At 40.6% G+C, this 12699-nt stretch overlaps 1 protein-coding gene across 1 annotated transcript in view; it reads left to right on the plus strand.

Annotated features, from left to right (window-relative positions):
- Positions 1-12699, plus strand: part of rfxap (regulatory factor X-associated protein) — a 14292-nt gene continuing 1593 nt past the window's right edge. The window contains exons 1-2 of the mRNA XM_061931540.2: positions 1-805; positions 5563-5673. Coding sequence (XP_061787524.1) covers positions 389-805; positions 5563-5673 — 528 coding nt within the window. The 5' untranslated portion in view covers positions 1-388. The remainder of the gene's footprint in view (positions 806-5562; positions 5674-12699) is intronic.

Here is a 12699-nt window from a genome sequence, read left to right on the forward strand (position 1 = left end):
ACTCTATCTGTATTTGTTTTTCTTTCCTTGGTGTTGAAAGTGCCTTGACTTTTGTGTGAATTATAAATGTATGTTTTTTGTTCAATAAATAAATAAATAAAAATAAATAAAATAATGAGGAGGGTGAAGTGGCGGGAGGCGACGAAGAAGGACCCGGATGTGCAACGCGAAGACCCGAACAAACAAATCGCTTAGTCGTCGTATTATGTTCGATATGTGAATCAGAATCCTAATTTTATGCTCGGTGCTTTCTTATTGTTTGATATAAATGTGTGAGACGAATGAAATAGTCAGCTAATAGCCGCGAGTAAGCCCCAGCGAGCTAGTTTTAGCTTGTTTTTAGCTAGCTAGCTTTAGCTTGTTAGCTTCAGAAGCTAACAACAACAACATGAGCGACGACGACAGCCCGACACCGACACCGAGCAGCAAAGACTCCGCGATCCTGCTCACTAAAGACGGCCAGCGCTACATCGTGGGCGACAGCCGCTCGGTCGACAGCCGAGACGTGATCACCCTGATCCCCATGGACGCGGACATGGACGACGCGGACGAGGAGAGCGACGTGCTGGACAGCTCGGACCCCCGGGACAGCGCCGCCAGCCCCGAGGAGATGATGGACGAGGACGGCCTGGAGGGCGACGGTCACGTCCCCAAGCAGTGCACCTACGACGGCTGCACGGAGACCACCACGCAGGTGGCCAAGCAGAGGAAGCCGTGGATGTGCAAGAAGCACCGCAACAAGATGTACAAAGACAAGTACAAGAAGAAGAAGAGCGACCAGGCCATGTCCAGCAGCAAACTAGACGTAAGCACACTTTACATATCTGGCTCCATTTATGTAGTTTATACAACACTGTATGTGGCTCCATTTATGTAGTTTATACAACACTGTATGTGGCTCCATTTATGTAGTTTACACTCACACTTTACACTGTATGTGGCTCCATTTATGTAGTTTATACACACACTGTATGTGGCTCCATTTATGTAGTTTATACACACACTTTACATATGTGGCTCCATTTATGTAGTTTATACTCAAACTTTACACTGTATGTGGCTCCATTTATGTAGTTTATACAACACTGTATGTGGCTCCTTTTATGTAGTTTATACTCAAACTTTACACTGTATGTGGCTCCATTTATGTAGTTTATACAACACTGTATGTGGCTCCATTTATGTAGTTTATACTCAAACTTTACACTGTATGTGGCTCCATTTATGTAGTTTATACAACACTGTATGTGGCTCCATTTATGTAGTTTATACATGTGGCTCCATATATGTAGTTTATACAACACTGTATGTGGCTCCATTTATGTAGTTTATACTCAAACTTTACACTGTATGTGGCTCCATTTATGTAGTTTATACACACACTTTACACTGTATGTGGCTCCATTTATGTAGTTTATACACACACTTTACACTGTATGTGGCTCCATTTATGTAGTTTATACTCAAACTTTACACTGTATGTGGCTCCATTTATGTAGTTTATACAACACTGTATGTGGCTCCATTTATGTAGTTTATACTCAAACTTTACATTATGTGGCTCCATTTATGTAGTTTATACTCAAAATTTACACTGTATGTGGCTCCATTTATGTAGTTTATACTCAAACTTTACACTGTATGTAGCTCCATTTATGTAGTTTATACAACACTGTATGTGGCTCCATTTATGTAGTTTATACTCAAACTTTACACTGTATGTGGCTCCATTTATGTAGTTTATACACACACCTTACACTGTATGTGGCTCCATTTATGTAGTTTATACAACACTGTATGTGGCTCCATTTATGTAGTTTATACACACACTTTACACTGTATGTGGCTCCATTTATGTAGTTTATACAACACTGTATGTGGCTCCATTTATGTAGTTTATACTCAAACTTTACACTATGTGGCTCCATTTATGTAGTTTATACAACACTGTATGTGGCTCCATTTATGTAGTTTATTCTCAAACTTTACACTACGTGACTCCATTTATGTAGTTTATACACACACTACACTGTATGTGGCTCCATTTATGTAGTTTATACTCAAACTTTACACTATGTGGCTCCATTTATGTAGTTTATACAACACTGTATGTGGCTCCATTTATGGAGTTTATACACACACTTTACACTGTATGTGGCTCCATTTATGTAGTTTATACAACACTGTATGTGGCTCCATTTATGTAGTTTATACAACACTGTATGTGGCTCCATTTATGTAGTTTATACTCAAACTTTACACTGTATGTGGCTCCATTTATGTAGTTTATACTCAAACTTTACACTGTATGTGGCTCCATTTATGTAGTTTATACAACACTGTATGTGGCTCCATTTATGTAGTTTATACTCAAACTTTACACTGTATGTGGCTCCATTTATGTAGTTTATACAACACTGTATGTGGCTCCATTTATGTAGTTTATACTCAAACTTTACACTGTATGTGACTCCATTTATGTATTTTACACACACACTTTACACTGTATGTGACTCCATTTATGTAGTTTATACATGCACTTTACACTGTATGTGGCTCCATTTATGTAGTTTATACGCACACTTTACACTGTATGTGGCTCCATTTCACACTTTGCACCGTATGTGAATCCATTTTTGTAGTTTATACACACACTTTACACTGTATGTGGCTCCATTTATGTAGTTTATATCCACACTTTACACTGTCTGTGGCTCCATTTATGTAGTTTATACACACACTTTACACTGTATGTGACTCCATTTATGTAGTTTATACACAGACTGTATGTGGCTAAATTTTGTAGTTTATACGCAGACTGTATGTGGCTCCATTTTTGTAGTTTATACGCACACTTTACACTGTATGTGGCTAAATTTTTGTAGTTTATACGCAGACTGTATGTGGCTCCATTTTTGTAGTTTATACGCACACTTTACACTGTATGTGACTCCATTTATGTAGTTTATACACAGACTGTATGTGGCTAAATTTTTGTAGTTTATACGCAGACTGTATGTGGCTCCATTTTTGTAGTTTATACGCACACTTTACACTGTATGTGGCTCCATTTATGTAGTTTATGCGCACACTTTGCACTGTATGTGGGTCCATTTTTGTAGTTTATACGCACACTTTGCACTGTATGTGGGTCCATTTTTGTAGTTTATACGCACACTTTACACTGTATGTAGCTCCATTTATGTAGTTTATATGCACTTTACACTGTATGTGGCTCCATTTATGTAGTTTATATGCAGACTGTATGTGGCTCCATTAATGTAGTTTATACGCAGACTGTATGTGGCTCAATTTTTGTAGTTTATACGCACACTTTACACGGTATGTAACTCCATTTATGTAGTTGAAACACACATTTTGCACTGTGTGTGACTCCATTTATGTAGTTTATATGCAGACTGTATGTGGCTCCATTTTTGTAGTTTTTTCGCACACTTTCCACTGTATGTGGCCCCATTTTTGTAGTTTTTACGCAGACTGTATGCATGCTCCATTTTTGTAGTTTTTACTCACACTTTCCACTGTATGCGGGCTCCATTTGTAGTTTTTACGCAGACTGTATGCATGCTCCATTTTTGTAGTTTTTACTCACACTTTCCACTGTATGCGGGCTCCATTTTTGTAGTTTTTACGCAGACTGTATGCAGGCTCCATTTTTGTAGTTTTTACTCACACTTTCCAGTGCATGCATGCTCCATTTTTGTAGTTTTTACGCACACTATCCACGGAATACGGGCTCCATATTTGTAGTTTTTACTCACACTTTCCACTGTATGCGGGCTCAATTTTTGTAGTTTTTACGCAGACTGTATGCGGGCTCCATTTTTGTAGTTTTGTGTGGTATCATGTGCGATACAAGCAGTCCTGCCGCGTGTTTACTTCTGTGATATCATGTGCGACACGAGCAGTCTTGCCGCGTGTTTACATGGTGATACGTGCGATACAAGCAGTCCTGCAGTGTGTTTACTTGTGCGGGATATAATGTGCAGTACAAGCAGTCCTGCAGCATGTTTACTTGTGTGTGATATCATGTACGATACAAGCAGTCCTGCAGCGTGTTTACTTGTGTGTGATATCATGTGCGATACAAGCAGTCCTGCAGCGTGTTTACTTGTGTGTGATATCATGTACGATACAAGCAATCCTGCAGCGTGTTTACTTGTCTGTGGTATCATGTGTGATACAAGCAGTCTTACCGCGTGTTTACTTGTGTGTGGTGATATGTGCGATACAAGCAGTCCTGCAGCGTGTTTACTTGTGTGTGATATAATGTGCGATACAAGAAGTCCTACAGCGTGTTCACTTGTGTGTGATATCATGAGCGATACAAGGAGTCCTGCAGCGTGTTCACTTGTGTGTGATATCATGAGCGATACAAGCAGTCCTGTAGTGTGTTCACTTGTGTGCGATACAAGCAGTCCTGCAGTGTGTTCACTTGTGTGTGATATAATGTGCGATACAAGGAGTCCTGCAGCGTGTTTACTTGTGTGTGATATCATGGGCGATACAAGCAGTCCTGTAGTGTGTTCACTTGTGTGCGATATCATGTGCGATGCAAGCAGTCCTGCAGCGTGTTCACTTCTGTGTGATATCAGGAGCGATACAAGGAGTCCTGCAGCATGTTTACTTGTGTGTGATATCATGGGCGATACAAGGAGTCCTGCAGCGTGTTTACTTGTGTGTGTGATATCATGGGCGATACAAGCAGTCCTGCAGTGTGTTCACTTGTGTGCGATACAAGCAGTCCTGCAGCGTGTTCACTTGTGTGTGATATCATGAGCGATACAAGGAGTCCTGCAGCGTGTTTACTTGTGTGTGATATCATGAGCGATACAAGCAGTCCTGCAGTGTGTTCACTTGTGCAAAGGTGGACAGCCAATTAACATCTAAATGTCCTCCAATAAGCACACAATTTCTTCTATTTTACTAAAGTAAACATGCTAGGCTATAGGCTACTAGGGGCTAGCAGCTACACCACAGCTAAGCACACAAGCTAGACATGCACAGTAATAATTGAACAATAAAACAGCACATGTGTGAATATAAACAAGTATCAAATAATTATAGTTGCATATTACTTACACATCCAAAGTCTCAGAGGCAGAAGCGTATTAGAAAATACCCAGTAACAAACGTGTCCGTAGCTTTCAACTTCATGAAACATCGTGGCCACTAGGTGTCGCCAAAAAACTGTTACAAGTCCACTTCAAATTAAAGACCGTATCAGTCCATTCGAGGCGGATATTTTAGTGTTGTTCATTGTTGATCAAACCTTTTCCAACGTTCTACACTACAAAATAATACATTTATGTATCATTCCTGCTGATATCATATTGGCCATACTTAAAGCTCTCGTATCGGAAGTGCAAAAGTTGAGTTGGGGAAACACCAAGTTGATATCATGTTGTTTACAGTCATCTGGGATAGGCTCATGTTGTTCAATAACAAAAAGTAACCTCAACTCAATTGTTTTAAATGAGTTTTATTTAAAAAGTTGTCTTAGAATGTGTTGTAAGAAGACTTTGTGTTTGTTGCAATCAGGACAACCCAGAGGAAAGACCCGTGTCGGTCAACAAGCAGCGTCTGGGGACCGTGGGGGACCGGCCCGCCAGACCCTCCCTCATCGAGCAGGTCCTCAACCAGAAAAGACTGGTAAGTGATTGACTAGGTGGTGATATTTGGATAGGAATCATCTGATGCCAAGTAAAGAAGGTGCCATGGAGCCCAAAGACAGATGACATTGTGTTGCCATGGTGATTTGGCAATTCTGGGCCTAAAAATGCCTATTTTCAGACTAGTGAGACAGCGCCCTCTGCTGGATTCATAGCTGCAGCACCTTTACACCCGTCAATAAACATTCATAAGCGCACAATTGGGCTTGATCCCGGAATATTCTAGAAGTTTTTAAGAACATGTCAAAGTTGTGAGTGTTAACTAGAAGTGCTCTAACAAATCGTGATTCGTAATTATTCACATTCTAAATCCATTTGTAATTTACGAGAATCCATTTAGGTAGTTTTCATCTTCAAAACCCGTATAATAAAGATATGTTTACAAAGAACTGGAAAATGCAATTTCAGTAGAAATTGTGTGAAAGCAGGTATAGCTCGGTTGGTAGAGCGGCCGTGCCAGCAACTTGAGGGTTCCATGTTCGATCCCCGCCTACGTCGTCCTCGTCACTGCCGTTGTGTCCTTGGGCAAGACACTTTACCCACCTGCTCCCAGTGCCACCCACACTGCGTTAAATGTCACTTACATATTGGCTTTCACTATGTAAAAGCGCTTTGAGTCACTAGAGAAAAGCGCTATATACCGTATTTTCCGCACCATAAGCCGCCCTGGGTTATAAGCCGCGCCTTCAATGAACGGCATATTTCAAAACTTTGTCCACCTATAAGCCGCCCCGTGTTATAAGCCGCATCTAACTGCGCTAAAGGAATGTCAAAAAAACAGTCAGATAGGTCAGTCAAACTTTAATAATATATTAAAAACCAGCGTGATGTGGGCGCGCATGGAGTCGTATATCAACATGGACGGAGCTGCGTGAAAAAAGCCACCCGGCCTCTTCGCGTAAACTTACCTTAACCACTCGCTCATCTTTTCTTCATCCATCCATCCCTTCGAGTTAGCTTTTATGATGACGCCGGCTGGAAAGGTCTCTTTTGGCAAGGTCTTCCTTTTGAATATCACCATGGGTGGAAGTTTCTGGCCATTAGCATGGCAAGCTAGAACCACAGTGAAGGATGACTTCTCATTCCCTGTGGTGCGAATATTCACCGTACGTGCTCCCGTTGTATCCACAGTGCGGTTCACAGGAATATCAAAAGTCAATGGAACCTCGTCCATGTTGATAATGTTCTCTGGCCGGATCTTTTTTTCAGCTATCTTGTTTTTACAATATGCACGGAAAGTAGCCAGCTTTTCTTGAAAGTCTTTAGGCAGTTGCTGTGAAATAGTAGTCCGTGTGCGGATGGAGAGATTGCGTCTTTTCATGAACCGGAAACCTGTCGCTTAGTAGGAGCCATTTTGTGGTCTTTACAGATGTAAACACACAAAGGAAATGAAACGTAATATCCGCGCGCTTCTTCTTCTTCTACGGGGGCGGGTGGTTGCTTACAGTAGAAGAAGAAGCGCTTCCTCTTCTATGGGGGCGGGTGCTTACCTTGGCGGTTGCTTGCGTAGAAGAAGAAGCACTTCCTCTTCTACGGGGAAAAAAGATGGCGGCTGTTTACCGTAGTTGCGAGACCGAAACTTTATGAAAATGAATCTTAATATTAATCCATATATAAAGCGCACCGGGTTATAAGCCGCACTGTCAGCTTTTAAGTAAATTTGTGGTTTTTAGGTGCGGCTAATAGTGCGGAAAATACGGTAAATATAATTCACACACTCAAAGCTGAACTGAAATGCTAACAGTGTGCATGCTGGCCAGATAGCGTCAAGTAACAAACAAAAAGAGCAAAATGAGCTTAAAAAAAAGCTAACATGCTAAGAATAGCACGCTTACAGTTCGCATCAGTGAAATATCAAAATATGACACTGTGCTGTTAGCTAAAAAGGCTAGCATAGCATGCTAAAGTGCTAACTGTAACGAGTGTCAAGTACCAAAATAGATTATTTCTCTTAAGGTGTTTACAATGTTGTTTAAAATGCTAGGATGCTAACGTTGGCAAGTAGCAAAATAAGACTGACCTGTATATCTACAGAATTATTTTAAAAAACGCAAATGTTTGGTCTGCAGGTCGTTAAAAAATAAGCTGCGGGCTGCCCTGATTTATTGTATTGATATTAGGGCTGCAACAACTAATCGATTAAAATCGATTATAAAAGTAGTTGGCGATTAATTTAGTCATCGATTCGTTGGATCTATGCTATGCGCATGCGGTGAGGCTACTTTTTTTTTTTTAACCTTTATTTATAAACTGCAACATTTACAAACAGCAGAGAAACAATAATCAAAATAAAGCTGCAAGCAGCATTGGTCGGGCCCGCGTATTTGGCAGGTGCTAGTCCTAAATGTCCCAATACTTTTGTCCAGTGATAGTCATAAGTGTCCCAATACTTTTGTCTACTTTTAGTCTGAAGTGTCCCAAGACTTTTGTCTAGTATATCTACCTTGTCTGCATTGTGTGGGCACGTTGGTGCTTCCTGCTTTTAAACAGCCATCTTAAAAAAACAGCAGCGCAGCAGCAGCAGCGCAGCAGCATCAGCGCAGCGGGTCTTTGAAGGGTCATAAAATCAAAACCGGAGCAGTTAGAAAAAAAGCGCTTCTGTCATTGTAATCACAAGGGTTCAATCTCTCTCCTGTGTTAGTTTGAAGGCGAAACGACAAACGCGCTCAGAGGAGTTAGTTTTTGAAGGAAGGTGACCGGTTTTTACAAAACATTTGTTTTGAAGGGGGAATAGCAAACTTCCTGTTGATTTTTGCTGGGGGTTGTCAATTTATGAAATGTAGGTCTAAGTGAGACCTACATAGAGGTTTTTGTTTCATGTCTCTCCGACCTTCCGAGTGGGAGTTACAGGAAGTTTTGTCATTTTTTTCTTCCGAGGAGCAGGTTTTTTTTGCGTTTTATTAAAAAATTGCAGTAGAGCGCAATTTTGAGATTTGGGTTAGGTTTTTTTTTTAGATCGCAATGTTTGCCAGTCCTGATGTGTGCGTTCAGTTTGGTGAGTTTTGAAGCATGTTAAGGGGGTCAAATTACAGCTCAAAGAGGCAAAAGTGACTGTTTTTAGTACTTTTTTGTCTTTAAGGGGGAATTGCCAACTTCCTGTTGATTTTAGCCTGAGAATGTACTATTATGAAATCTAGATCTGAGTCAGACCTACATAGAGGTTTTTGTTTCATGTCTCTCCGACCTTCCTAGTGGGAGTTACAGGCAGTCTAGTTTTTTTTCCCTAGGGGGCGCTAGAGCGCAATTTTGAGTTTTGGGGTTTGGTTTTTTTTTGCCGTATATTACTTATGTGTGTGTAAAATTTGGTGAGTTTTGAAGTATGTTAAGGGGGTCAAATTACAGCGCAAAGTTGCAGAATAATAATAATAATAATAAAACCTTAGAAATTCAATAGGTCCTTATGTCCCATGGCAATGGGACATAAGGACCATGCGGGCCCTAATAATAGGGGTGTAACGGTACGTGTATTTGTATCGAACCGTTTTGGTACGGGGGTTTCGATTCGGTGCGGAGGTGTACCGAACGAGTTTCCACACGGACATATTAAGTAGCGTACTGCACGTTGTGTAAACAATACTCAAAATGCCGGACATTTGAGGCATTTAAGAAACTCCGCCCTGACAGCCCTGCAAAAGAGGACATGTCCGGTGAAAAGAGGACGTATGGTCAGTCTAGCCTAGCCCGTTAGCTGCTGGCATGCTAGCAAAAGAGGACATGTCCGGTGAAACCGATCGCTGCTAGCATGCTAGCAGCTAACGGGCTAGAATAGACTGACCATACGTCCTCTTTTCACCGGACATGTCCTCTTTTGCGGAGCTGTCAGGGCGGAGTTTCTTAAATGCCTCAAATGTCCGGCATTTTGAGTTAGGGTTGCGTGTATTTTCAATGTACGTTCAGGGTTAAGAAGGGGTTAAAAACAAAACAAACAGCAGCATTGGTGAGGGAGGGGCAGAGGCAGAGAGAGCGAGAGAGTTATGATAAACGCGCATGCGTCGTCAGGCTCTGCTTTTTATCTATAGATTTATCCCATTTAATTTTTTATTATCTGTAGCAGGGGTGTCAAAAGTGTGCATTTTTGTAACATTTTCCTTGTTTTATTTGGCAAGTTGAAAGAACATGGCGCCAGTATGCTGTTTTTTTTCCAATAAAATACTGGAAAGGATAGAAATGCAGTTTGTCTCTTTTATCCGATTATTAATCGATTAATCGAAGTAATAATCGACAGATTAATCGATTATCGAATTAATCGTTAGTTGCTAATTGATATTATTCTTCAATATTGCTACTGTACATTCAAACATTCTCACAGTCTTTCTACATTTATTCTGCATGTTTCACACTTTTTCTGCAGGCGAGCTACTTTTCAATGTACCAAGTGGAGGGGATCTACCTCATTCATATACCGTATTTTCCGCACCATAAGGCGCCCTGGGTTATAAGCCGCGCCTTCAATGAACGGCATATTTAAAAACTTTGTCCACCTATAAGCCGCCCCGTGTTGTAAGCCGCATCTAACAGCGCTAAAGGAATGTCAAAAAAACAGTCAGATAGGTCAGTCAAACTTTAATAATATATTAAAAACCAGCGTTCTAACAACTCTGTTCACTCCCAAAATGTACGCAAATGTGCAATCACAAACATACGTATATCAACATGGACAGAGCTGCGTGGAAAAAGCCACCCGGCCTCTTCGCGTAAACTTAAACTTACCTTAACCACTCGCTCATCTTTTCTTCATCCATCCCTTCGAGTTAGCTTTTATGATGACGCCGGCTGGAAAGGTCTCTTTTGGCAAGGTCTTCCTTTTCAATATCACCATGGGTGGAAGTTTCTGGCCATTAGCATGGCAAGCTAGAACCACAGTGAAGGATGACTTCTCATTCCCTGTGGTGCGAATATTCACCGTACGTGCTCCCGTTGTATCCACAGTGCGGTTCACAGGAATATCAGTTGCTGTGAAATAGTAATCCGTGTGCGGATGGAGAGATTGCGTCTTTTCATGAACCGGATACCTGTCGCTTAGTAGGAGCCATTTTGTGGTCTTTACAGATGTAAACACACAAAGGAAATGAAACGTACGGTGATATCCGCGCGCTTTTTCTTCTTCTACGCGGGCGGGTGGTTGCTTACAGTAGAAGAAGAAGCGCTTCCTGTTCTATGGGGGCGGGTGCTTACCTTGGCGGTTGCTTGCGTAGAAGAAGAAGCGCTTCCTGTTCTACCGGGAAAAAAGATGGCGGCTGTTTACCGAAGTCGCGAGACCGAAACTTTATGAAAATGAATCTTAATATTTATCCATATATAAAGCGCACCGGGTTATAAGGCGCACTGTCAGCTTTTGAGAAAATTTGTGGTTTTTAGGTGCGCCTTATAGTGCGGAAAATACGGTAGTATATTCTCGGGCAAAAATCAACAGGAAGTTGGCTATTCCCCCTTCAAGACAAAAAAGTACTAAAAACAGTAACTTTTGCCTCTTTGAGCTGTAATTTGACCCCCTTAGCACGCTTCAAAACTCACCAAACTGAACGCACACATCAGGACTGGCAAAAATTGCGATCTAATAAAAAACCTAACCCCAAATCTCAAAATTGCGCTCTTGTGCAATTTTTGAATAAAACGGAGAAAAAACTGCTCCTCAGAAGAAAAAAATGACAAAACTGCCTGTAACTCCCACTGGGAAAGTCGGAAAGACATGAAACAAAAACCTCTCCGTAGGTCTCACTTAGACCTACATTTCATAGATTGACAACCCTCAGCAAAAATCAACAGGAAGTTTGCTATTCCCCCTTCAAAACAAATTTTTTGTAAAAACCGGTCACCTTCCTTCAAAAACTATCTCCTCTGAGCGCGTTTGTCGTTTCGCCTTCAAACTAAAACAGGAGAGAGATTGAACCCTTGTGATTACAATGACAGAAGCGCTTTTTTTCAAACTGCTCCGGTTTTGATTTTATGACCCTTCAAAGACCCGCTGCGCTGATGCTGCTGCGCTGCTGTTTTTTTAAGATGGCTGCTTAAAAGCAGGAAGCACCAACGTGCCCACACAATGCAGACAAGGTAGGTACACTAGACAAAAGTCTTGGGACACTTCAGACTAAAAGTAGACAAAAGTATTGGGACACTTATGACTAAAACTGGACAATAGTATTGGGACACTTAGGACTAGCACCTGCCAAATATGCGGGCCCGACCAACGCTGCTTGCAGCTTTAATTTTGATTATTGTTTCTCAGCTGTTTGTAAATGTCGCAGTTTATAAATAAAAGTTAAAAAAACAACAACAAAAACGTAGCCTGTGCGCATAGCATAGATCCAACGAATCGATGAATAAATTAATCGCCAACTATTTTTATAATCGATTTTAATCGATTAGTTGTTGCAGCCCTAGTTGTCAATATTCAGTGTTTTATCCTATATAGTTACTATTGTAAACCCCACATTCTTTCTTTTCATGAACATTTTGGGTGTCTCATTCAGTAAAAAAATTAAAAATTAAATTCTGTTTTTTAAGGCGGTCTGTCATAACGTTTTTAGCATTCAAGGTTTTGTATTAGTGTTCCTAAAAATCAGAAATTCCGGACCACAGACACATTTTTTTCTCTAAATTTGCCCAGGCCTGCTTTTGAGTTTGAGTTTGAGTTTATTTCGAACATGCAATCATACAACATGATACATCACAATCTCCAGTTTCTCTATTCAACATGTTCGAAAAGGAGTAGGAAGAAGCAGAGCTTATTTAATCCTACCCCTTTTCTTTTACATAAAGTTGCTAAAACTTTTGTTCACTTCCTGTTCTCAATTTATTCACAATATACTCCATAAGTAATCACAATAAAAATAAGTAAATAAATAATAATTGGTGAAGTAAGTTACATTTCATATGTTGAGATAAGTAAGATTAGTTTGTGAGTGAAAGAGTGAAAGAATGGATTAGTTAAATAAATACAGAATGTTTATCATGGTTCTTCTTCTTTATACTTTGTAAACACTTTAAGTTTGAAGAGTTTCTTGAA

The sequence above is a fragment of the Nerophis lumbriciformis genome, linkage group LG37, assembly GCF_033978685.3.
Source record: "Nerophis lumbriciformis linkage group LG37, RoL_Nlum_v2.1, whole genome shotgun sequence".
Taxonomy (NCBI): domain Eukaryota; kingdom Metazoa; phylum Chordata; class Actinopteri; order Syngnathiformes; family Syngnathidae; genus Nerophis; species Nerophis lumbriciformis.